Below are 26,699 nucleotides of genomic sequence, written 5' to 3'. Positions count from 1 at the left end.
GTGTGTGTGTGTGTGTGTGTGTGTATAAGAAAAGGAAAGCAAGCTGGGCATTGGTGGCGCTGCCTTTAATCCCAGCACTCGGGAGGCAGAGGCAGGTGGATGTCTGTGAGTTCGAGGACAGCCTGGTCTACAGAGTGACCAGGCTCCAAAACAATACAGAGAGACTCTGTCTTGAAAAAAAAAAAAGAAAGAAAGAAAGAAAAGGAAAGCAGAGGCAGAAGAAGCAGTGTGGGGCTATATAGTGATTAGGAGCAGAGGTCACAGCCCAGACACCTAATTTAAGATCTAAACCCAAGCTCTCTTCTGAGTCAATTAATTCAGCTTTTAAAGGCTCTATTCCTTTCTTCCTTCCTTCCTTTTTTTTTTCTTCTCAAGACAGGATTTCTCTGTGTAACAGCCCTGGCTGTCCTATAACTTGCTTTGTAGACTGGGCTGGCCTTGAACTCACTGAGATCCACCTGCCTCTGCCTCCCAAGTGCTGGGATTAAAGGCGTGTGCCACCACCAGGTTAAGGGTCTATTTCTTTATCTAAAAATGGAGATTAATAATCAGAATATTTATATGAGTCTGCTCTGGATTAAATAACATTCAATAAACATTGGGTTATAGTATATCTAAAAGAATTAATGAAGCAGGAAAGACAGGGCTGCTCCAGATTGCTGACCTAAAGTCCTGATTTGTTAAAGCAGCAGGGTTCAGTGACTGAATATGAGAAAGGCAAGCAGCATGTCACACCATTATTTTGAGCTTGGGTAACCCATTATTACTTAGTAACAATTTATTGTGCTGCCACTATGTGCCAGAGTCTATGCTAAGAGGTTACCATGATCCCTTATGAAACCCTCACAACTGACACTCTGGGATAGGTACAACCATTATCTTGATTTTACAAAAAGGAAATAGAGACACTGAGAAGTTAAAAATGAATCCTACAAGTTACCTTGGAGAAATGCCTAGTTTGGGAAATTTAGGCAGGTAGATAGGCAGGCAGACAGACAGACAAGCAGTTTTGGTATCAGGGCCTACTCACATAGAATACTGACAATGTGAGTGAATAACCAGGGTTCTGGACCTGAGCCATCTGTAGAAAGTGTGTGGGTAAACCACAAGAATGGACGAGTGTGATGCACATGCCTACAGTCCCAGCTACTTGGTTGCATGAGGCATGATTATCACTTGAGCCCAGGAGTTTGCATGCTTAATTCCAGTACAGACAACACAGTGGAATCCAGTCTTAAAACAGAAAAAAAGCCCACTCAACAAGAATAAGTAAATAGCTACTTACATTAAAGAGACATGAAAAGGAATCAGTAAAGGAAATACTGGGGTAAAACTTAAGACAAATATGCAATGGTCTTCATTTCACTAACTTCACAGATTCCTATAAAAAAGGCAATCAGGTATAGAGTATGAAGAACATCTGGTATAGGGCTATGGCCCCACACTGGGAGGCTGCACTGGAGGACTGTGGGAACCAATGAGTTGAAGACCAGAGTGAGCAGTGTAGTGAGCCCCTACCTGCTGAAGAACCTGGCTGATGTCAGGGCTAATGACCTTGCCTGGATGTCTACCTTTGCTTCCATGAAGTTCCACTGCTGTCTAATGTCTGTCTCTGGAGTTCCAGTTGAGCTACTCTCTCCATGTTCTTAAATGTTTTTCTCATGATTCCTACCCATGTTTTCCCATCTTTCCTTTTACATGCATTCATTTTATAAATGTGTCCAGAGACTTTTCTGTGGGAAAGGCACTATCACAGGTGCAAGAAGAGACACACAGACACGCGTTCTCATGGTCTGTCCCATGGTCAAATTTACAGGCTAGATAACTGCACAACCATGAGCAGGTGAGACAGTGAAATGCCATGAAAAAGACAGAATGCAATGGATTCTAGAGATGTGAGGTCAGAAAAGAGCACATAGAATTAATGTTATGTAGGCTAGGTGGTTAAAATATATATAGTATGTGAATAACTATATGCATTATTCTTTTTGCAATTTAAAAGTTGTTGATTTAAGGACTGGAATAGACTTTGAGACACTGATTACAAATCACACATCATCATATGTGGTTCTTAGAAACAAGACCTGCAGAAAGACATGCTTAGTTGTGCATGTGTTTTCCTTTTCTGTAATGCTGAGGGTGAGCCCAGGGCTTTGCACACTAGAAAAGTGTCCTTAATGTAGTACTTTCTTAAGAGTAAACTGTGGTCCAAAGATTGCTGTAAAAACTAGACCTGTTTTTGCCTCTTCATATTTAGAGTGGGTCTGTTTTACCATTTCATTTTTAATCTGCAAGAAAATTCTTCATGAATTTGATCTGAATCATAACTGAGTTTTGATTACCAAGGAAATACAAATTTTTCCTGGTCACATAGAGATCCTAGACTCATAGGACTTGGCAGTTTCAAACCAGATTTCCTCTACTGCCTTCTGGCCCATGTCGAACAGCTGCTGTAGATGCTTCCATCCAGTCTTCGCTGTAATCATGAGGTACTCTTTGTTCTCTGGGTACAGCTGGCAGGAGTGTGCAGCCATGACAAGTGACTGACTAAATCGACTGCATACAAGCAAAAATAAAGCACTCCTTTCCACAGCGGTCAGAGGGATCACACTTTCAAACCCTGCGAGGATGTGACCTCCTACTTGTATAGGATCCGTGCTTTCAATCATCATGTACATGATGGTGATTGCCACTTCAAACACATAGTAGCCATAGCTCATGTCACCGAAGTCTAAAATCCCAGAGACTTGATACACGGCATCTCCAGAGGCTGACTTGTTGCAGTCTACTAAGATGTTATGGTCGTTAAGATCACCATGATTGATACCTAAAATTAGAAAAATCATGTTAAAAATTAATAGCAACTCATTCTCTTTCTGTCTAAAGAAAAGCCATCTAATTTGATGAGCAAATATAAGAGATAAAAGAACAAACTATTCTCTTAAAGCCATTTTCCCTGGAAAGGACACTGGCAGAGTTTTGGCTCCTTTGCTCTTGCTTCTCACCAGTGCAGAGGTGGAGACTGTAGTATTTACAAACACCCAAACTGGAGAACTGCTCAAAAGGGGATGTTCAAAAGGAACAGAATCTCATTCATATCATTATAGGAAGGAGAGTCTTACATGGAACACACGTACCTTTATTTATATCTAGGCTTAACAAGTTCTGATAGGCCTGGTATGATGATGCACACCTTTTGTCCCAGACTCAGGAGGCAGAGGCAGGCAAATCTCTGTAAGTTCAAGACCAGCCTGGTCTACATAGAGAATTCTAGGCTAGCCAGGGCTAGAGAGAGAGAGAGAGAGAGAGACAGAGACAGAGACAGAGACAGAGAGAGACAGAGACACAGAAAGAGAGACACACAGAGACAAAGAGAAAAAGAAAGACCCTGTTTCAAAATCAAAACTAAACCAGAAACTGAGAGTGTTTAGAAAATGTTATAGCAGGTTGGAGAGATGGCTCAGTGGTTAAGATCACTGGCTGCTCTTCTAAAGGTCCTGAGTTCAACTCCCCACACCCATATGGTGGCTCATAAACATCCGTAATTCAATCTGGTGCCCTCTTCTGCCCTGCAGGTAGAACAATGTATACATAATAAATAAATAAATCTTAAAAACAAACAAATATTTAAACAAACAAAAAAGAAAATGTTATAGCAACTTGACATCCAAGAGCATGATATATGGCCTTGCCTGGTTGGTCAGAGAATAGATCAAGTGGAGTTATGTCTAGTGTAGTTAGTTGCATTTGGTACAAGCTATGAACCAAGCATGCCCAGTAGATCCATACATCAAATTGTAATAGGTTGGGAGAAAAGAAAACCCCAAACTTGTCTTTGTCACTGGCAATCTGAAAAATACCGATTTAAACTACTGTCTAGAATTCAGACACTATTAGTTTGTTCACAAGCAACAAACCACTGACAGTCACATATCTTATAATAACTAGGTGATATAGAACATGTCTTTTTAACTTATAAACTTATTCTTGAAGCAGGATCTGACTCGGTAGCCCAAACTGATCTATATCTCATCACAAACTTTCTGTCTCAGTCTCCCATGTGCGGGGAGTAGAGGTGTGAGCCACCATGCTCAGCTTAACTTCTATATGATTAGGTTGTCTAAATTATGCTTAATTAATTTGTACCACAGTGAGTGATACCAACGAACATAATTGTAAATCATACATTTTAAATTATGCATTTCTGAAACAGGAATGTAGCATAGAGTTAATTCAAAATATATACAGCAAAATTAGACAGAAATACAAGGAAAAAACAGAAAATACACATCTCAGTAGGAGATTAAAGTATGCTTTACTCAGTTGTTAGAACAAAGTTATCACTAAAAGATATGGAAAATTTCAACAACATGTTTGACAAACTAATTTTTACAAAAATGTAACAAAAATCACATCATAAAGATTTGAGTATTAGCCGGGCGTTGGTGGCGCACGCCTTTAATCCCAGCACTCGGGAGGCAGAGGCAGGCGGATCTCTGTGAGTTCAAGGCCAGCCTGGTCTACAGAGTGAGTTCCAGGACAGCCTCCAAAACAATACAGAGAAACCCTGTCTCAAAAAACCAAAAAAAAAAAAAAAGATTTGAGTATTAGAAAATAAATGTCAATGACTGAGATCATAAAGACCTGTACTGTTCAAACTCATAGCTACTAACCATAGGTGGCTACTCCAATTCATTAAGAATTGAGGCTGGAGAGATGGCTCTTCCGGAGAACCTGGGTTCAATTCCCAGCATCCACATGGCAGCTCATAACTGTAACTCCAGTTTCAGGAAATCTAATACTCTCATACAGACATATATACAGACAATACCAATGCACATGAAATAAGACCAAATAATCATTAAAAAAATTAAATTATATGGAATGGCCCAGTTCCTTTGTTGCACAAGTCATATTTCAAGTATTCACTAGTCACATGATAACTGTTTCACTGGAAAATACAGATACACAACATTTACTTTATGGAATCCTATTGGACAACAGTGATAAAGAGTATGTTTCATTTTTGTTGTTTGTTTGGAACAGAGTCTCTCTACGTAGTCCTTGCTGTCCTAGAATTCTCTATGTTGATCAGGCTGGCCTCAAAATCACATAGATCCTCCTGCCTTTGCCTCCCAAGTGCTCAGATTAAAGGTGTATGCCACCATGCCTGGCTAATGTATGTTTCTTAACCAAAATGCAATTACAGCAGAACTCAACAATGAAATGATAACTAAAAAGTTCCTCGTATTATGGAGGAAATAATCTATATCTCTAAATATGATGAAAAGAAGATAGTGTAAAATGAGTTACAAAATATCTAAAACTAAATGAAAATTTGTACTAGGACTTGGTGTGCAATTTCTCTTATAGCTGTAGATAGCTATACTTCCAAAAACAGTGCTTCAAATAGTAGCTGGCTAAGACATCTAGGCAAGCTGACGAGAACAGGTTCAGCAATAATGGAGAGCACATAATGGTAGCAGCACCAAACAAACAGAAACAATAAGAGACAAAGCAGGAGGAATAATCTAATACCACCTCCCTGCTTGGACAGAAAATGAGTCAAATAAAAACTGACTCCCACATTTTCTAATTTAAAAGCAATAAAACTGACTACTACAGGGTACAAGGTTCCTCATTGAGGAAATGAAATGTTCTAAAATTAGATACTCAGTGCCTGCACAACCCAATGGATAGATAAAATCATGGAATTTTAAAAGTAAATGGATACATTGTGTCTTCTGTGAGTTATATCCTAATTAAGCTGTAAAATAATAATGGGATATATTATCTTCAATTAAAAAAACTAACAACATATTCTTTGATAAATAATAAATATCTCAGAACAGAATAAATTTTGTTTTGCTTTTTTTTTTTTTTTTTTTGGTTTTTCGAGACAGGGTTTCTCTGTGGCTTTGGAGGCTGTCCTGGAAGTCGCTCTGTAGACCAGGCTGGCCTCGAACTCACAGAGATCCGCCTGCCTCTGCCTCCCGAGTGCTGGGATTAAAGGCGTGCGCCACCAACGCCCGGCCTTGTTTTGCTTTTTGAAACATGCTCTTGCCATGTATCCCAGGCTAGCTTCAAATTCCCTATCTATCTTCCCATCTCAGCCTTTCAAGGGCTGGGATTGTGCCCTGTCCCACTATCCCTAGTTGGAATAGGTTTTTATAAAATCTTAAGTCAAATAGTACCTTTTCCCAAACAAACAAACTTTAAATTTGAATATCAGAAAAAGAAAGAACTGGTCATGGTAGAGCACTGGAACACAGGCAGATGGGTCTCCATGAGCTTGATAGGAGTAATTTAAGATGCAATAAAGAGCCGGGCGGTGGTGGGGCATGCCTTTAATCTCAGCACTCTGGAGGCAAAGGCAGGCAGATCTCTGTGAGTTCGAGGCTGGGCTGGACCGACAGCCTCCAAAACAATACAGAGAAACCCTGTCTCGTAAAAACCAAAAAAAAAAAAAAAAAAAAAAAAAAAGATGCAATAAAGAGGGGGCCTTGAAAATGCCCTTCCCCAAAGGATGGATCTGTGATAAGAACTACTGGAAAAATCCAAGAAAGGCTAGTAATCTGCATTCAGAACAAAAGGACAGATATCACTAAAGACCTGATGGTATTAGAAAATAAGTAAGTAGGTTGGAAAAATGGCTCAGGGGCCAAGGACACTGGCTGCTCTTCCAGTGACCCCAGGTTCCATTCCCAGCACCCACATGGTAGCTCCCAACTGGTTACAACTCCAGTTTCAGAGGATCAACTATCCTCTTCTGGTTTTCTTGGGGACTGCATGCATGTAGTACACAGACATATACGTAAGCAAAACACTTATACATATAAAGTAAAAATAAAATCTAAAAAAGTAGGTAATAATAAATACAATTTTAAAAATATGTTAAAAGCAAGCCGGGTGTTGGTGGCGCACGCCTTTAATCCCAGCACTCGGGAGGCAGAGGCAGGCGGATCTCTGTGAGTTCGAGGCCAGCCTGGTCTACAGAGCGAGTTCCAGGACAGCCTCCAAAGCCACAGAGAAACCCTGTCTCGAGAAACCAAAATAAATAAATAAATATGGCAAAATCAGTCGGGTGGTGGTGGTGCACACCTTTAATCACAGCACTTGGGATGCAGAGGCAGGCGGATCTCTGTGAGTTCAAGACCAGTCTGGTCTACAAGATCTAGTTCCAGGACAGCCTCCAAAGCCACAGAGAAACTCTGTCTCGAAAAACAAAACAAAACAATATTTGTTTTGTTTTATGGCAAAATCTAAATAGTCATATATATATATATACATATATATATAAAGTCATATATATGTATACATATATATGGAATCAAATTGCTAATTTTAATAATTTCTGGGACTTTTTGTTTGAGACAAGGACTCATGTAGCTAAGCTGGTCTTGAACTAGATATACAGCTGAAGATAAGCCCAAACTCCATATCCTTTTGCCTTTACCGCTCAAGTGCTAGGATTACAGGTGGGTGTCATCAAGCTCAGTTTGCTAATTTTAATACTTCCCTAAAGAAAGATACAGTACTAAATTGACTCAGTGGAAAATTACTTTAAGTAGTACAAAAAGAAAATGTTGTCATATATATTAAATTTGTATTTGAGAGTGTGTACACCACACATGTGTAGGTGAATGCACAGGCCAGAAGAGGGCAGTGGATTTCCTGGAGCTTGAGCAACAAGATGTTGTGAGCCACCTACCAGCAAGTGCTCTTAATAGCTGAGCCATCTTGCCAGACCTACTCTAACCTTATAATCACTAAGATAGAAAGACTCCTTAAATAATTTGTAAGTCTAAGCCCATACAAGGATATTATAAAGGGAAAATGGTAAGGAGATGTTTTTTAGGAATGTAGATGTGAGCCATAATAAAAGATTAGCAAACTGAAATAGATAATATATAATAAAAAGAGAGAAATGGAAACACTTCAATGACCATATTGGTTTAAATTAGGAATGCAATGTTGATTGAATGTTACATACAACTAAAATAATTTGACACAATTACAGATGTAAGGAGAAATAGGCATCCATTTTTATATAGATTCTTAATGAGCCAGGAATACAGGGAAGCATCCTTAACCATATAAAAGATGTTAACAACAAACTAAAACAACATCACACTTAACAGTTTCTCTATGTAGCCCTGGCTGTCCTGGAACTTGTTATGTAGACCAGGCTGGCCTGAAACTCACAGAAGTACCTCTGTCTCCTGAGTGCTGGGATTAAGGGTGTGTGCCTCCTGCCTGGCTATCACAGGCCTGAAACTCACAGAAGCACCTCTGTCTCCTGAGTGCTAGGATTAAGGATGTGTGCCTCCTGCCTGGCTATCACAGTTAAACACTGAGGCTTGGCAAGAAGGCTTGCTGGGTAAAAAGTGCTCTTGATATCCTGAGTTCTGGGAGGACAGACCACTTTCAAAAGCTGTCCTATGACTTTCACTTAACATACTCCAGCACATGCATGTCTGAAAACACACAGGCACATGTGTGCACAAGCACAGTAAATACATAACTGAACACTGAAAGAGTTTCCTTGCTTAGATATGCAAGAATGCTTGGTGAGATAAAACAAATACAAGGTCTGTCTCACCTGGCCTGGTTTTACGTAATTGTAACCTGAGTTTGGTAGACTGAACCAAGAGAAATGTGGGTTCGAGACCAGACTGGTCTGTATGGAAAGACTGTACTTGAGAAAAAAAATTTCTTCCTTTATAGAACATTTCAGATGATTTTGTTGTACACATATAAATTCTGAAGCATTTTCAGATACATTAATTAAGTGATGTGCTTGAATTTGAGCATTTGAGAGATAGCTTAGTGGTTAAAAGCTCTTCCTGCCTCTTCCACAGGACCCGAGTTCAGCTCCCAGTATCCACATGGAGTGGGTACTCTATCTACAGGGTATCTAATACCCTCTTATGGCCTCCATGGGTACCTGAATCACTCACTCACACACACATACACATAAATATAAATAAAAATGTAAAATAAAATGTATGAGTGTATTGGGAGCACAGCACAAAGACCCTTGTGCCCATAGATCTCCAGAGAAACCAGGAATGTTAAGCATGCAGGACTGTTTTTCCAATGGGAAAGATATGAAACCTGTTCTTCCATCCAGAAGGCTGGGAATTAGAAGTGTTTAAGCAGGTGATGTACATTATCTGTGGGGCCAGGCCATATCAACCAGGACTAGAGGTGGCTAGTAATCTAAATGAGCCTTACAGCCATCTCACCCCTGCAACAAAGTTCCTACAACCAGGACCAGGGATATCTAACATATTACATTATCTAATAATTACATCGTCTGTATAGCCAGAGGCTCCCGCAGGCTCCCACAACCAGCACCACAGATGGCTGGCTAATAGCTCACATGACTTCTACGCTATCCGTATGACTGAGACCAGACCAGAGCCTTCCTTAGGCCCTTAAGCTAGTACAGGTAGCCTATGTCTAGAACCCATCTTCTTGGAAGAAATGACATGTACTCTGAGTTGAATTTTGATGTAATTATGCTTCCTTGTCACAAGGGATAGTATTACACTAGGAAACTTATTCCCAAATTATACTATTATACTTTGTTTAAATATACCAGCAATAAACTGTCATCAGACTCTCTCTCTCTTAGGTTTGATCCAGGTTGACAAAGTCAATCTGAACCAAGTTCTCTCTCTCTCTCTCTCTCTCTCTCTCTCTTCCTGTTTTTTGTTTTGTTTTGTTTTGTTTTCTGAGACAGGGTTTCTCTATAGCTTTGGAACAACTCACTCTGTAGACCAGGTTGGTCTTGAATTCACAGAGATCTGCCTGCCTCTGCCTCCTGAGTGCTGGCATTATAGGTGTGCGCCACTACCGCCCAGCTCTGAACTGAGTTTTCATTCTCACCTATTTTGACTCATTTCCTTGCCCAACACCTAAAGAGACCCCCTCATGGATGCAACAAAGTATCACTTTGAAATATCAGCAACAAACAAAAAGTGGAACATGAAATAAAATATTAGTATTTTTTTAATCAAACGTGTTAAATGAAGAAAAGGGTATTGAAGCATAGACTTGAGATACAGGAGTGGTAGAGTACTTGTCCAGCATGTGCAAAGTCCTGTAATTGATCTGCAGCACTGTCAAAAAATATATACAGGGCCAGTGAGCTGGCTCAGTGGGTAAAGACGCTTGATGTCACACCTGAAAAGCTGAGTTCAACCCAGGGACTCACAAAGGAGGAGAGAAAAACCCCTTCAAGTTGTCCTCTGACCTCCACATATGTGCTATAGCTTGTGTATCCCAAAATAAATAATAAAAATTTAAATGCCTATGTAATTCCTCATTAGGAACATTTCTAAAACCCACTGCTATGTGTTTACTTGTCTATCTACATCTTAGGGATAAAGGTCTCTTATGGGTATATGTAAATGGGACATTGACTTTGTTCATAGATTAGACTAGTTTTATAAATATAAGCATACTATAATAACCATTTTCTTCAAATTTAACTACAAAGCAATCGAAATCCAAAGTATCAACGGACTTTTTAAAAAAAAACCTATGGCTTGCTGATCCTAAAACTGATATGGAAATGCAAATGGAAAAATCGCCAATATCCTTGCTTTGTTTTGTTTTTTGAGACAGGGTTTTTCTGTGTAGCCCTGGCAATCCTGGAACTCGCTCTGTAGACAAAGCTGACTTCGAACTCAGAGATCCACCTGCCTCTGCCTCCACACTTGGTAGTTAAGATTCGTATAAAAGAACAAGATGGGAAGGTATTTTCTATTCTATTCAAAAACTAGAGTGCAAAAAATTAATATTGTGTAGTAATATTTAGGGCACTCACAAGTTCTCCAGTCTAAGAATATGCTTTTTTTTTTAAAAAAAAAGGTAGTGTGGTTTGTTATCTTTCTTGTTTATTGACATGTGAAGTTTCAAAGCAGAAACTTCAAAACCAGTGTACACAAAAGTATAATCCAGGTCTATTGCTGAACTATTCAAATAGCTAGGAAATGGGACCACCATGGATATCCATTAACAGAAAAATGGATAAATAAAAAATGGTACACATGAATAATGGAATTTTATTTGTCCATAAATAAAAATGTAATCATGATACTTGCTAGGAAATGAATGCACTGGAGATTGTTATGTTAAAGTGAAATAAACAAGACTCAAAAAGACAATACTGCATTATTCTCTCATGTAGACTCGAGATTTAGTTTGTATGTGTATGTGTTTGTTGCAGGATATGAACCCAGGAGAAAGCCCAAGAAAGGGAAGAGGAGATCTTAAGAAGAGTATATGGGAAAGAGAGGGATTTATTTTTCATGGAAGCAGAAGGTGAGCTATTTGGAAGGGGGAAGGGCATCAGGAAGAATGGATCAGGGATATAAACTAAACTGAAATTTATTGTATGGGTGTCGAGATAGACAACTAGACCAGAAGAATAAAATAATCCAAATCACATTTGGTTTATAGCAGAGGTGGTATTGCAAAACAGAGAAGAAAAAAAAATGTGTCTTCAATTCACAATGGTGGGAAAAATTATCACCTATAATACAAATTCATATTGCATATAAAACCCATATAGATTATAGATATGATGTAAAAAGCAAAAACTATAAAACTTAGGATGATAAAATATGTTACTGACCATATGTAAAATTAAAATTTTTGGAATCATTAAAATTGGCCAAAGCCAGCCGGGCATTGGTGGCGCACGCATTTAATCCCAGCACTCGGGAGGCAGAGGCAGGCGGATCTCTGTGAGTTCGAGGCCAGCCTGGTCTACAAAGTGAGTTCCAGGACAGCCTCCAAAGCCACAGAGAAACCCTGTCTCGAAAAACCAAAAAAAAAAAAAAATTGGCCAAAGCCAGGCGTTGGTGGAGCATGCCTTTAATCCCAGCACTCGGGAGGCAGAGGCAGGCAGATCTCTGTGAATTTGAGGCTAGCCTGGTCTACAGAGCGAGTTGAGGACAGCTTCCAAAGCCACAGAGAAACCCTGTTCAAAAAATAAATAAATAAATAAATAAATTGGCCACAGAGTGAGGTGGTGGTGGCGCGCGCCTTTAATCCCAGCACTCGGGAGGCAGAGGCAGGTGGATCTCTGTGAGTTGGAGACCTGCCTGGCCTACAAGAGCTAGTTCCAGGACAACCTCCAAAATCACATAGAAACCCTGTCTCAAAAAACAAAACAAAAAACCCAAAACCAAAAAAAAATTTTTCAAAAAAAAATTGGCTACAGAATGGGAGAAATATTCATACACATATAGCTATTAATTACAAAGGATTCATTTGGAGCATGTTTAGAACTTTGGTCAATCAATTAATGAGACAAAAAATACTAACAGAAAAAGAGGCAAACGACTTGAATAGGCATGTCACAATGGCCAACTAAATAGAGAATGTATTTTAAAACCACAATGAGAAACTAGACTATGAAAATGAGACAGAAAAATATGTGTCAGAAGTTAAGATGATAGTGCAATGAGGATGTCTACACCCTTGGAATAGCAGTGTTAATTCATATAACCTCTTTTGGAAACTGACATTATTTGGTCAAGTTGATATAAGATTGACGCAGGAGGGTTTCTGTGAATTCAAGACCAGCCCAGACTACACAGGCCAAACAACAACAAAAACAAACTTCAAATATAGAAATTTTAAGAATAGTAAAGACACTATTCTTGTGAAAATAATAGGAACAAAACATCTTATGATTTGATAAATCAAAGTTGTACCTCCATGTTTTCCTGACAATATGAAATTTGCCAATTTAAAGGGTGAGAAAAGTACATACTTTGGTTGGGACAATACTCACATTCTCGAAAATGGCTTAATTTGGTCATTACTTCTTCCCTGAACAGCTGAATGACTTGCTCTACAATCTCCCGGTTTCGATTTTGGCTTAGGGCACCCAAGTATTTCTCTAGAAGAGGAATGTTTTTCAGATTCCAAATGAAGTTCTCTCGACGAAGAAGGTTTAACTTTGGATGACGGAATTCCTAAATGAAAAGCAAGAAACAGGAGAGGATGCAGTGGAGTACTTAGCATGGACAACACCCAGTGATAAAACTAGAAACGGCACCATATGTCCATAAGCCCAGAACTTGAGAGATGAATACAGGCAGATCAGAAGTTCAAAATCAGGCCAGGCAGAGGTGGCACACACCTTTAATCCCAGCATTTAGGAGACAGGCAGATTTCTGTGAGTTTGAGGCCAGTCTGGTCTATAGTTAGTTCTAGAACAGCCAAGGCTAGACAAAGAAACCCTGTCTTGAAAATTAAAAAAAAAAAAAGCAGTAGTTCAAAATCATCTTTGGCTACATAGTGAGTCTTGGCTTGCCTAAAAAAAAATAAATATTTTTTAAAGCAAGAAACAGCCTCTTGACACCATCTATCTCTATGGAGAGGTCTTTCTTTTGCCACTACAAGAGGCAGATGGCATTTTGCACTGTCTTATGGCAGCTGTCTTGCCTCATTTATGGTGACCCAGAAAGCAAGATGGATAAAGTGACACATGTCTGAATACCCAGTCCTTGGAAGGCTGAGGTAAGAGGATCTTTCCTTCAAGGCTAGCGTTTCTCTTACTTTAAAAATCCACAAAAATTGTAAGTTGCTTTCTATTTGATCAAGGCCTTATAGTTTTGGGAGTATAGTCTCATCTTACTTGATCTTCATTGGTGTGAAGACAGGAATTTTTTTTCTGCTTTTAAGTTTTTTGAGACAGGGTCATACATTGCCCACTCTGACCTTGGACTCCCTATGTATGCAAGGATGACTTTGAACTCCTGATCCTCCTGCCCTCCCCTCCTAAATGTGCCAGAATTAGAAGCATATGTCACTGTGTCAGGCTCGTAGACAGGGATTGCTAACTAGCACTTACAAAAGGAACTGGAGACTGTTCTTAAGAGCACGGTGGCTTACATGTGCAATCCTAGCATTCAGGAGACTGAGACAAGAGGATCACTGCAAGTTCAAGGCCAGCCTGGGTGGATGTGATAATTTAGATAAAAATGGCCCCCATAGGCCCATAGGGAGTGGCTCTCTTAGGAGGTGTGGCCTTGTTGGAGGAAGTGTGTCACTGGGGAGTGGGCTTTGAGGTTTCAGAAGCTCAAGCCAGGTCTAGAGGCCCCCTGTCTCTTCCTGCAGCCTGCTGATTGAGATGTAGAACTCTCGGCTCCTTCTCCAGCACCATGTCTGCCTGTGTGCCACCATGCTTCCCACAATGACAATAATGGACTAAACCTCTGAACTGTAAGCCAGCCTCAATAACACATTTTCCTTGATAGAGCTGCTGTGGTCACAATAGCTCTTCACAGCAACAGAACCCCAACTAAGATACTAAGACAGTGGACCACAGTGAATTCCAGGCCAGCTTGGGCTACAGTGTGAAAGTCTGTCTCAAAAACAAAAACAAAAAACCGGACTGGTAAGATTACTGGGTACGTCCACATGCTTGTTAATGGGTCCAAAGACCTGAGTTTTGATGCCTCCATCCCACCAGGTATGACACAAAGTGTCTCATTGGTCTGGAGCTTGCCAATTAGGCTAAGCCAAAGCTTCAGACATCCTCCTGCCTCTACCTCCACAGCACCAGGATTATAAGCCTGCCACCTTGCCTGGTTTTTTATGTGAGCTCTGGGGAGACAACTCAGGTCTTCACGTTCTTCATGAAGCATGGAGTAGTTCTTCACTTACTGAACTCTTTCCAGCCTCTACTTTTCTTATTTTTAATAGTCTGTATGCATATGTGTGTATATGTGTGAATGCAGGTGCCCACAGAGTCCACGGGCAGTTGTGAACCACCCATGTGGGTGTTGGAAACTGAACTTGGGTCCTCAGGAACAACATATGTGCTTAAGCACTGAGCCACCTCTCAAGTTTTTTTTTTTTAAAGCAAATATAACAGAGCCATGCTTTTAATCCTAACACTTTTGGGGCAGAGGCAGGTGGATCTATGCGTATTCCAGGACAGTCTGGTTTACATAGTGAGTTCTAGGACAGTCAGAGCTACATACTGAGACCTTGTCTTTAAAAAAAAAAAAGTACTTGCCGGGCGTTGGTGGCACACGCCTTTAATCCCAGCACTCGGGAGGCAGAGGCAGGCGGATCTCTGTGAGTTCGAGGCCAGCCTGGTTTACAGAGTGAGTTCCAGGACAGCCTCCAAAAACAATACAGAGAAACCCTGTCTCGAAAAACCAAAAAAAAAAAAAAAAAAAAGTACTTAGAGCTGGTGAGATAACTCACCAGTTAAGAGCACTGACTGTTCTTCCAGAGGTTCTGAGTTCAATTCCACAACCACTAATAATGGGATCTGATGCCCTCTTCAGGCCTGCAGGTGTACATGCAGATAGAGCACTCATACCTTTTTTGAAAAAGGACTTAAAATAAATAAAATATAATACTCTTGTTGGCTTTTCAGCTACAGTATACTCAGGTAAGGTTTAGGGTGAGCTCCCACATGCTGGCACTGTCATCCCCCACATGCACATGACATTATCTCAGCTCTCAAGGCAACAGTGGGAAGGACACTGGACTGAGTCACGCAGGTCATAGTTCCAACTCCCTCTTCTACTTACAAACAGGTCAACATCTCAGATCTTAGATTCCCCAGCAGAAAAATCAAGATGTCAGCCATTCATGGATAGACCGAGCCAGGAAAAGCAACCCTCTACATGTTGGGGCTCCACACGAGCCTTGTTTTTAGTTTGTCTGTTTTGTGGTGCTGGAGATAACCCAGGGTCTTCCACACATTGCACAAGCACCCTGTCTCTGAGTTATGCCCTCAGTCCAAAAGTTTGAATGTTCAAAAATATGAATTTTGTGCCTAATCACCCTGACTTCTCTGGCCTTTCTTTCCTTTTGGCTCCTTGCATACCAATCTGAACTGGTGGCAGTTGACTAATTCATGTCAGCCTACCTCCCATTTATCATCCTCACTCTGTCCCTCACCAGAGCTCCCATTTCCTAGGACCTTTGCTTCCTCTAGTTCAGAACTCAGATCACAATCATAATCACGGGTTGCTCTCTGTTTCCTTCTTCCCCACACTGGAATCTCCTGAGCCCAACACCCAAACCATCTGTCAATCAAGCTGCAACCAAATTCCAGTATTATTTGGTCCTGTGACTTATGAATGTCTCAGTTTTGGTTCCTATGATGTCAGGGCTCCTGTCTACACTGGATTCCCTAGGCCTGGAAATTGCTGGAATCCTCAGTGACCCAATGACATCCTCCACAGAGTAGTCACAGCCTCTGCCACAGGGACAGGACCGAAAAAGCACATTTTAGCAGTGTCATAGACACGGTAGCTCAGTACACACAGGAAGGTTAAGGGACTCTGCCTGTCATAGCTTGGTGGGAAGTCAGTGAGGGCACGGGCAGTGGGGTTAAGTATGTCAGAAGGTACTGTAATGCCAAGCAGAGAGCCATTCTCTGTGTCCCCCAGAGCTCCCCTGTTCTCCACATGACAACTTAAGACAGGTGGCACAAGCACAGCTGCGGGTGACCAATTGAACAGCTGAGTACTCGTCACGTGGAGATGTCTCCTCTGAGACTGCATTTGCCATCTCAGACAGAGGAAGAGGATCTGAAGCTTCAGGAGGAAGAGGTATGTGAGTGAACCCATAAACAGGCTGAGAGGAGATAGCAGGGATAAACGAGTTGATGAAAACCTGGTCAAAATCCCAATAACATTCTTTACAAAAATAGAAAAAAAAACTTAAGATCTGTATAAAACCATGAAAGACTCCAAATATTCAGAGTGATTCTGAGGAGAAAAGCAAAGTTAGATGAATTTAATCTGATTTAAGATTATATTACAATGTTATCATAACACAAACAGCATGAGTATTAAGGGTATATGTCAGAGGTAGAGCATATACTTAGTATGAAAGTTGCCCTGGGTTTAATACCCAGCATCAGAAAACAAATAGAAGCAAAAATAGCATTTTACTGGTATAAAAGCAGACACAAGAACTCGGGGGACAGTGCGGAGAATCCATAAATAACCCCTAAAAACCCAGTACCAAGTAGTGTCCAACAAGAGCACCACACAGACACCATGGGGAAGGATAAGGTTCTTGAGTGCAGTTCTGGGAAAACTGAATTTCAACATGAAAAACAATGATATTGGACACGTATCTTATATCATATACAAAAATCAACCCCAGATAGACAAAAGATCCAAATGTCAAGATGATAAAACTCCTTGACAATGGTTTTGTGAATGGTGTCTTGCCTGTCATATCCAGAGAAAATATAGACAGATGGGATTACATCAACCTAAAAACTTCAGCATAGAAAAAACCGCAACAATCAATCCCCTGGGGCTGGGGAACTGCTCAGCCAGTGCAGTGATCTGATAATAGGCACTATAGCAGCTATCTTACAGTATGTGTATCTTATAACATGTTGTATACCTTATTATATCACATTACATTTATGTTTAAATGATAAAGGAGAAAGATGTAAGAGGCACTTATTGAAACAGCACATTTGGGAAATATTTGAAGGCTATTGTAGAGACAACATAGATATAATACAGAGTATTATAACCACTATAAAGTTTCTTCTGAATAAAATTAACATATGAAGAAAAATCTTCTAAAAATACACTTAAGCCAGGTATGATGGCCTACACATCATCCCAGTAATCAGGAGGCAGAGGCAGGAGGATTGCCACAAGTTTAAGGCCAACCCAGGCTACACAGTGGGTTTCAGGTCAGCCAGGGACATAACGACCCTGTCACAGAGGCTGGAGACATGGCTCAGTGGTTGAGAACACTCGATGTTCCTGCGGAAGACTGGAGTTCCATTCTCAGCATCCGCACACTGGCTCACAGCCATCCGTAACTCTAGTTCCAGGGGGAGCACCCTCTTCTGGCCTCCTTGGGTACCTGACAGTACACTTACACAGATGCAGGCAAAACACTCATATACATATATATAATAAATAAATCTTTTTCAAAAAGACCCTGTCATAAGCAAATAAAAGTAAAATAATTAAATTCCAAATATATTGATATTCATAAGTGGGTATTGTGTGTGTGTGTGTGTGTGTGTGTGTGTTCATGTTCATGCACACATGTGCATACCTGGAGGCCAGAGGTCCACACTGGGCATCTTCCTCTTCATTTTATCTTACTTTTGAAAATTATTTATGTACACGTGTATGTGTGTGCACATGTGTGCATGGATATATGTTGCACACACACATGAGGACATTTGTGTATGTATGTGTGCTGTGGCATTAGTGTGGTGGTTAGAGGAGAGCTTGTGAGAGTGAATCCTTTCCTTTCACCATGTGGGGCTCAAGCTTGGTGGCAACAATCTTCACTGCTTAGCCATTTTTCCAGACCCTCAGCCTTATTTTTTGAGACAAGGTCTCCAACTGACCCTGGGACTTCCCAATTTGGCTAGACTGGCTGTCAGAAAGCATCCCTCCCCCCGCCCCCCGTCTCTGCCTCCCCCGGTGCTTCGAGATACGCTGCCATTTTTTTCTGTGGGTATTGGGATCCTAATTCACATCTTTGTGTTTGTGCCAATGGAATCATCTTTGTACTCCCTTCAATGGACATTTTAATGAACATCCACAAATGGATTTGTTCAAACTTAATTAAAAGTGTTCCGACTGAAATGCTTAATGTTTACTACCCAAAGCTATATGCAATACAATTTGTTGAATACATGAACAGAGTGTAGTAGAGAAAAGTTTATAAACATTTATTGAACATCAATTCCAGAGGATGGGATTACTGATAACTTTTGATTTGTCTTTGCATTTTTACTGGCTTTTCTTAAATAATGAGTTACTAAAGCGTTTTTGCTTAACCAGAAAGGAAATGAGTTACTTCTATTTTTGAAATATCAGGGTAAATTAGTACTGTGTAGATGGTCACAATGACCTTGACATTCTGGCCAAGAGGAGTAACAAACTTGGTATGCCCAGTTATAAAAGTTAAACCACTGAATAAAATTTAAGTCATTGGCATTAAGTAATGAAGACAGACAAGTAAAATGAGTTTGTTCCCACTCACTACCTTGACAGAGGACTCAGAGTGCAGAGGGAGAACACAGGAAGAGCCCAGAATGCTCAATTGAGTTGAAGACAGAGCTGAGAGTCCAGGAAGACCAAGGCGGCTAGAGGTTGTAGGACAGACGCCCAAGGTCAGAGCTGCAGAGAGAACAGCAAGTCCTTCTTGAGAATATGATGCATCAGTATATGCCCCACATATTAAGTCTGAGGAAAGGACCATCTGAAATGTCTGGAAGGGGTTAGACGGGGCACATACAAGAGGCTGGGGACAGTGTCCATGGCTACTGACAACTCTGGGAAACATCCAACTTATAGGATGTTGGACAGAGAACTCAGAAGGGGTTTTGCATTACACCTGGCCCCACCTATGAGAGGTTACAAGCAAGACACAAAAGAGTCAAATGGCCTCCAATCGCCTGAACTGTGTCTACTCCAGGAAGTTCAGTGGGTATCAAACACAAGAAACATGTGGGAGATGGACATGGTCACACATACCCAACAGGAAAAAAAAATAAAGTAGCCTAAATATGTCAATTAAATGACAAAGACTCCCAATTTCTTTTTTTTTTTTTTCAGTTTTTCGAGACAGGGTTTCTCTGTGGCTTTGGAGGCTGTCCTGGAACTCGCTCTGTAGACCAGGCTGGTCACAAACTCACAGAGATCCGCCTGCCTCTGCCTCCCAAGTGCTGGGATTAAAGGCGTGCGCCACCAACGCCCAGCTTCCTGATTTCTTTCTTTCTTCCTTCCTTCCTTTCTTTCTTTCTCTTTCTTCCTTCCTTCCTCCCTCCCTTCCTCCCCGCTTTCTGTCTCTCTCCCCACACCTCTCTCTCTCTCTCTTTCATCATGGAGTCAGAATATAGCCAAAGCTGGACTTGAATTTTCAGCAATCCTCCTCCCTTAGTTTCCTAAGAGCTGGGACTATGGACATACACCTCCATGTCTCATAAACACAGTCAGATTGCATAAAAAAACAAACAACAACAATAAACAAAACAAAAATAAGACCCTAAAAATTCTTCCTCTAAGAAATATTTCAAGTATAATGATTGCCACATAGATCAGCGTTGTTTTCTTTTTGTTAATTTCTAGCAGACTACAAATATGTTTCTGAGAATGAATGAGCCCCACCCCTTTCCTCTCTTACTTAATTGCTTCTTGCTTTAGAATGGGACTGTATCCCAATAAGCTTGGGTTAGAATACATGCCTTGCTCAAGTCTTCCCTGACCATGAACTTAACACTAAAACAACCACCAAATACGTTTGCATTGTCTTCTAAACCCCTTGAAACTTTAAAATTGTTTGCTTGTTTATTGTAAGACAGAGTCTAGTCACAGAGCCCTGAACTCACTATGTAGACCAGACTGGCTTTGTGGTGATCCTCTTGCTTCTGCCTCCTGAGTACTAGGATTGAAGGTGTGTACCACCACATCCAACCTTTCCCTAACTCAGGCACTTACTGGGTTTTTACTAACTATTGATTATCTGATGGCTGAGTTAGCTTCCTAGATGTTTTCCGTCTTTCTGGCTCTCAGAGTGCTATAATTAGATTTTACCCATTAATAAAAAAAACTTCCCAAGGATCCCTACTGACTGGAAGATACAGTCCAGTCCTTACTTTGGAGAGTGGGAGGGCAGGGTCTTACAATGTAGTCTAGGTGGCACAAACTGAAGAGATTCCTGCATTAGACTCCCAGTGTTAGGGACAAACCGACTTCTTGCTGCCATAGAATGAGTATCTTATTATCTGACTCCACCTTATAGTTTCAGTTTTATCTCTTGTCTGCCTCATTTATAACCCTTATATATAGGCAGCCATAATAAATTACCCAGAGGTTCCTGAATATGGTCCTCCATTGTCCTTCATGTGCTCTGTCCTTCACCTGGAATGTCCTCCTTCCTCAATTTCTTTCTAACCAATGTGCTCCTAACTTTAGAACCAGTTAGGTATTACTTTTGAACAATTAAGTCTCCCAAGGTGTCACATGTACAGTGCTAGACATCAAGAATAAAAGATGGATGAATATGCCGGGGAGGCAACACAGTTGGTGGAGTGCTTATCCAGCATGTATGAAGCTCAATCCCAGGACCATGTAAACTAGGCGTGGTGGTACATGCCTATAATTCTAGTACTCAGGAGACAGAGGCAGGAGGATCAGAAATTCAAGGTAATCTTTGACTATGCAGTGAGTTTGGGGTCACCCGGTACTGTAAGAGACCTGTCTCAGAGAAAATGGATAAATAAAGCATATTGTTTCACAAGATTCTCATGGCTAGCCAGACATGGTGGTGCATGTCTTTAACCCTTTAGCGCAGCACTTTCAAGGCAGAGGCAGGTGGATCTCTGTGGTCAGCTTGATCTACATAGTGAGTTCCAGGCTAGCCAGGGCTACCCAGTGAGATTCTATCTCAAAGCAAACAAAACAAAAAGTAAACAAACAAAAATCCCTTACAAACAAAATAAGACCCCAAATCTTACCTCCAATGTTTTATCCAACTGGGCTGCTAGCCTTCCTATTTCATATAATTGCTGGTGGCTGATGGCAACCTCAGCTATGGGTTTTCCTGGGAGGTAAGTGAGCATTCTCACCAAGTAGCTTTTGACTTCAGATCCACTGTCTAGATTGAAGGGATGACACATCCTGTCAATCATTCTTGAAAAAACAGTAGAGGCCATTGCACATGTTAGGCAAGCACTCAGCAAAATCACTTCTCCAGCCTCAAGTATGTGTTTTTATTTATTAGACTGGCTGCATATGCTGGTACTGTCATGTAGAAGAACGAACATGAAGCAAGCAACTGGGCATTTTAAACCGGTGTGTCACTACTATGTATGTGACCTCAGGCACAGCACTTGAAAGCAAGGCTGCAGGTTCTCATCTGTGGGACTCGAGCCTTTTCCTTTAAAGAGTGCTGAGATGTGCCTCAGCAAGCAGCAGCTTGAGATCAGTTTCTGGGAATTTTTTTAAAAGTGTGAGGTCTTCACCATCTTCTTTTCTCTTGTTTATCTTTTTAGGAGCAATGCAAATTTAAAAAAGGCTTGAGTCCCACAGATGAGAGCCTGCATGTGCAAGGATCTGGGTTCGATGTCTAGCAATCTTTTTGTGTTAAGAAAGAACAGAAACGTTCTCCTGATTTTCACAGGTCCCTCAGTTACTATTTATCGGGACATTTATAAACAGAAAATTTAAATTTATACTAGATCGCAACTCAAGCCATTTCCAAACCTATAGCCAAAATGCAGTACTATGATGGTATAGGGATCTCTTACCAATGGACATGAGCGAGATCGTGTTGTCCCCTTTAGTTCGGCACACAGAGGCTGTTGGAAATCCAGCTGCTCTCAGAAACGTGATGATATTGTTCTGCATTTCAATCAGGTCTGGAGTTTGGCTAGACTCCGTGTTGCTTATTTTGAGGACATATTCGACGGGGTCATCTGTTGTGTCTTTGGTTCTTGAAATGTGAACATGAAAGTTTTGGTCATCATAGCTAGGCAGTGACTGGATCTTAGAAACTTTGAACCCAAATACTGATTCTACTAGTGCAGAGGCTTGTATCTCAGTAAAAGCGGGCTTGCTGGAAGCCTGTGACTGCCAGTCATCTCCACTTGACATTATGTCTAGGGGAAAAAATAACAGCCAGAAGAGAGACATATTACAATGACAGATATTTATTTGAATGATTATTCTAAAGACAGACCACTGTTTCTCTATATTGAGTCTATGCTTCTAGATTTTTATTTATAAAGTTAAAAAAATCAGATTAGTGAATGAGATCATGAAGCTGTCCCAGGACTGGAGAGGTGGCTCCACAGTTAAGAGCACTTATTGCTCTTTCAGGAGACCTGAGTTTGGTCTCCAGCACTCACAGTGAGTGGCTCATATCCGGTTCCAGGGGGCATCTGACACCCTTTTTTAGACTCTGTAGGCATCTGCAGTTACACATGCACCATAGCTATGCAGAGACACTTAAAATGAAAATAATCTTTAAAAGAAAAACAAGTTGATGTTCAATTAGAGCATAATGGCCCATGTGTATAATCCCAGCACTTGGAAGGCAGAGGCTGGAGGACTGTTTTGAGTCCAGGCCAGCTTGGTCTGCCTAGGGTGGCCAGGCTATATGGGGAGACCTTGTCTCAAATAAAACAAACAAAACAGAAGCAGATACGTTGGCAATTGAATCCTTGTGTCACAAATTATTTTTAAATTTCCCTCCCAAACTGAAGGTAAAGTTCTGAGGACAAACTCGATCACAGAGACATTTTGTTATCATCTAATTCAGTCCTTCCTCTTGTCTGCCAACTTTAGATGGGAATGTAGGTCCAAAGAAATGAAGAGATGCCGGGCGGTGGTGGTGCACGCCTTTAATCCCAGCACTCGGGAGGCAGAGGCAGGCGGATCTCTGTGAGTTCGAGGCCGTGCTGGACCGACAGCCTCCAAAACAATGCAGAGAAACCCTGTCTAGCAAAAAAAAAAAAATGAAATGAAGAGATGTGTCCAAAACCAGTATTAAGTTCCATTGAGAGCTCAGCTCTGGGGGCTTGGAAGGTGGCTCACAGGGTAAGGTGACCAATATGAGAGCATGAGGTTTGCATCCATAGCAAGCATAAAAAGCCAGGCTTGGTGGTATGTGCCTGTAATTCTAAATTGTTGCATTTTTTTATGTTTTTGTTTTTTTGAGACAAGTTTCATGGAGTATAGGGTAGCCTTGAACTCATCATATAGCCTTGATCTTCTGATCCTCCTGCCTTTACCTCCCAAATGTGTACTGCTGTTTTGCTTATTTGGTGCTGGGGATCAGACTCAGGATCTCATACATGTTAGGCAAGCATCCTACCAAGTGAACCAAGTCCCCAGCCAAGTTGTTGTGTTTTTGTTGTTGTGTTTTTTATTTTATTTATTTATTTTTTGGGGGACAGGGTTTGTCTGTGTAGCTTTGGAGCCTGTCCTGGAACTTGCTCTATAGACCAGGCTGGCCTCAAACTCACAGAGATCTGACGACTGCCTTTGGCTCCCGAGTGCTAGGATTAAAGGCGTGTATTCTTGCCAATCCCTTCTCACTTCTCATGTTTACCCTCTTACCATAGTATTTGCTTTCAGAAAGCAAATTAAGCTCTTCAGGTTTTGTTCACTAAACATATTGTCACCAAGACTAAACAGGGTTTCAAAACAATCTTTGCACCTGAAACTTCTGGAAACTAATACATCCTGTTACACTGTTTTTGGCCTTTAGACTTTACAAGGAATTTTAAACATTCCTTATGCACATATATAAAACGAGACCAGTGTTCATAATGTAATGGGAACTGAAGCCTTAACTCCAAGATGAAATCTTCTCAACTCTCAAGTATTTAAGGGTATTAAAACAGTGTTGAACTTGATAGGAATTTGATAGGGAGCTGGGTGCGGCGGAGCACATCTGTTGTCTCACCAATCCAGAGACAGGGACAGAAAGACTGCTGCTTGCTGAAGTTCAGTCTGGAATACCTACTGAATTCCAGTCTAATCCTGGCTACAGCAAAAGAATTGTCTCAAAAAGAAAAGGTTCTTAAGGTTGAAAAGACTGTTAAAGGCAATTAGTGAAGGCCAATCTCCAGAAAACGTTCCTATGATCTTAAGTGGGGTTTGTGAAGCATCCTTCTACAGAGCCTCGTTTGCTAAAATAGGACAAGGTATTACTGGCAGGTCTGGCCACAAGACAACCTGGTGCGCTAAACAGGTGCTGAGCTGCAGACAGCTGTTCCAGCGTCAGCTGGGCTACCAATCTCTGAAACTTCAGTCACGCGGCCTCTAAGAGTTCAACCATGCCATCTCTAAACGTCCCTTCTAGCACCAATATCTAAGCCGTTAAAAGTTCTCGTTTACGCTTATATTTGTCTTTTCCTTGTACACACGAAGAACTCAAAATCATGAGAGAAAAGGCACACATTGAAACCCGCTACTGAAAGTAAATACACACAAAATGTTTCTACCAGAGATTTCCATTTTAACCAAACGTGTGTGGAGAGGATTGAGGGCGAATCCAAATCCTATATAGGTGTTAGTGTACTTCTTGCCAACAATATTTATCTCCCGACAAATCCCTCAAACAGTAAGGGCTTCTAACCTGGAGGTTGGCACCACACTCCATAATCTTTGCTGAACGAAAGTGCAATGAAGTGGGAGTGAACTTTACACTCTGCACTTTGTGCAGGGAACACCAGAAAAGAAAACAACCAGCAAACCCCCAGAAACCAGCCTTTCCTCTCATCCTCTCCTAAAGTGTCACAAAGTCTCGTGAACTCTGCGCCAGCACTTCTTCCAAGTCAGTCTTCAGCGACCCTTATGCTATGAGCTCCCAAGGCTGGGAAGCAGGCACTTATTCCCTGCATCTATTTGGTGAGCCAATGGTTGCCACCACTCACAGTTCACAGGCTGCAGGGACTCTACACAGTAGTTTCCCAAGGGCGATTAAAAGCAGCACTTCCCGCTGCTCCAGTGGGTCTAGCTGCAGAGAAAAGACAACGATGGAAGGGAGGGGATCCACAGCCGGGTTCCCGGCCTTGTGTCGGTCAGGTCCAGGGGAGCCTCTGGGATGGCTTCCACCCCGCACCGTGCAGGCCCAAGCAGGGTGGGACCCTCGGATTGCGCTCTGAGATTCCAGCCCGCCTGGGGCTGGACAGTGAGCTGCCCCGTCAACAAGCAGCGAGTGTGAGGAGCGCAAGGACAGCAGGAGCCCGTCGCCCGCTCTTAGGGACGTCCCGTCACGGAGACCCCGGGCTCATCTCAGCCTCCCCCATCTCGGCTCACCCGCCGCGACTGGACCTCCCAAAGCAGACCCGCAGTCTTCACTCTGCAAGCCAGATGCTGCGGTGCTGGAGGTGGGGCCCGGCCCGCGGCCGTCAGCCCCGCCCTTCCATGGCCCCGCCCACATTCCGCCGACCAGTCAGCGTACGCTACTGACCGCCCATACCCAGCCCTTCCTCCGCCCCCAACAGAGTTCAGAGATCCAGCTTCTGATTGGCTGTCTGCAACCCAACGACCCAGTCAGTTTCGGCTCTCTAGTCAGGATTCAGAATTCTTGTTTCTGATTGGCCCTGGAGTAGCCATTTAATAGGTTTGGGGCCTTTGAGCGGCACCTGTCAATTCTGACCCGGTCGGCTTCTGAGCATGTCTGTCAGAAAGCTGCCTCCTGAGAGCTCGCATCTTGGCTTTCTCTCCTTACTCCTTCCCGCTCTTTCTGGAAGCGCATATCCTGGAAGCCATCTACATAAAGCGCGGCCAGGGTTGCTTTCTCCCCAGGAGGGAATCCTGGTCCCGAAACCGCAAGGGTCAGTACCCCTTTCTGAGGGAACGGGCTCGCTATCTAGGTACTGGAATGCTTCAACCCAAAACGACTGCATAAACAGGCTTACACTGTCTGTGCTGGCGGGAAAACTGAACTCTAGAGTGCACAGAGCAACCTGACCGTGGTTACCAACTCCCAGTTCAAAACCTTGGCCACAGCACCGGTTTTCAAGCTAGGTATGCGTCCATGCACACACACCGATGAAAAGGATGTGGTGTCCTTTCTGGTAACTGATCTTTGTTTTATTCCCCTGAGGAAGGGTCTTTCACTCGGAGCTCATTATTTTCTCAGTTAGACTGGCAGTCAGAAAGCTCCAGTGATCCTTTCATTCCATCACTCCC

The 26,699-nt window shown here is 41.8% G+C and overlaps 1 protein-coding gene across 1 annotated transcript; it reads right to left on the bottom strand.

The window, feature by feature from the left end:
• Positions 1 to 101: 101 nt before the first annotated feature.
• Hykk (hydroxylysine kinase) lies at positions 102 to 25,911 on the bottom strand. The gene is made up of 5 exons (XM_005069560.4): positions 25,821 to 25,911; positions 22,301 to 22,651; positions 21,509 to 21,648; positions 12,815 to 12,998; positions 102 to 2,827 (listed from the first exon to the last, which is right to left on the bottom strand). Exons 2-5 carry the CDS (start codon positions 22,644 to 22,646, stop codon positions 2,367 to 2,369), a joined length of 1,131 nt encoding a protein of 376 aa, XP_005069617.1. The 5' UTR covers positions 22,647 to 22,651; positions 25,821 to 25,911; the 3' UTR covers positions 102 to 2,366.
• Positions 25,912 to 26,699: the final 788 nt, after the last annotated feature.

This window comes from Mesocricetus auratus, unplaced genomic scaffold (genome assembly GCF_017639785.1).
Source record: "Mesocricetus auratus isolate SY011 unplaced genomic scaffold, BCM_Maur_2.0 Super-Scaffold_100022, whole genome shotgun sequence".
Classification (NCBI taxonomy): Eukaryota; Metazoa; Chordata; class Mammalia; order Rodentia; family Cricetidae; genus Mesocricetus; species Mesocricetus auratus.
The sequence above is the reverse complement of the archived record's forward strand: the minus strand, read 5'-3'. Positions and strand labels throughout refer to the sequence as shown.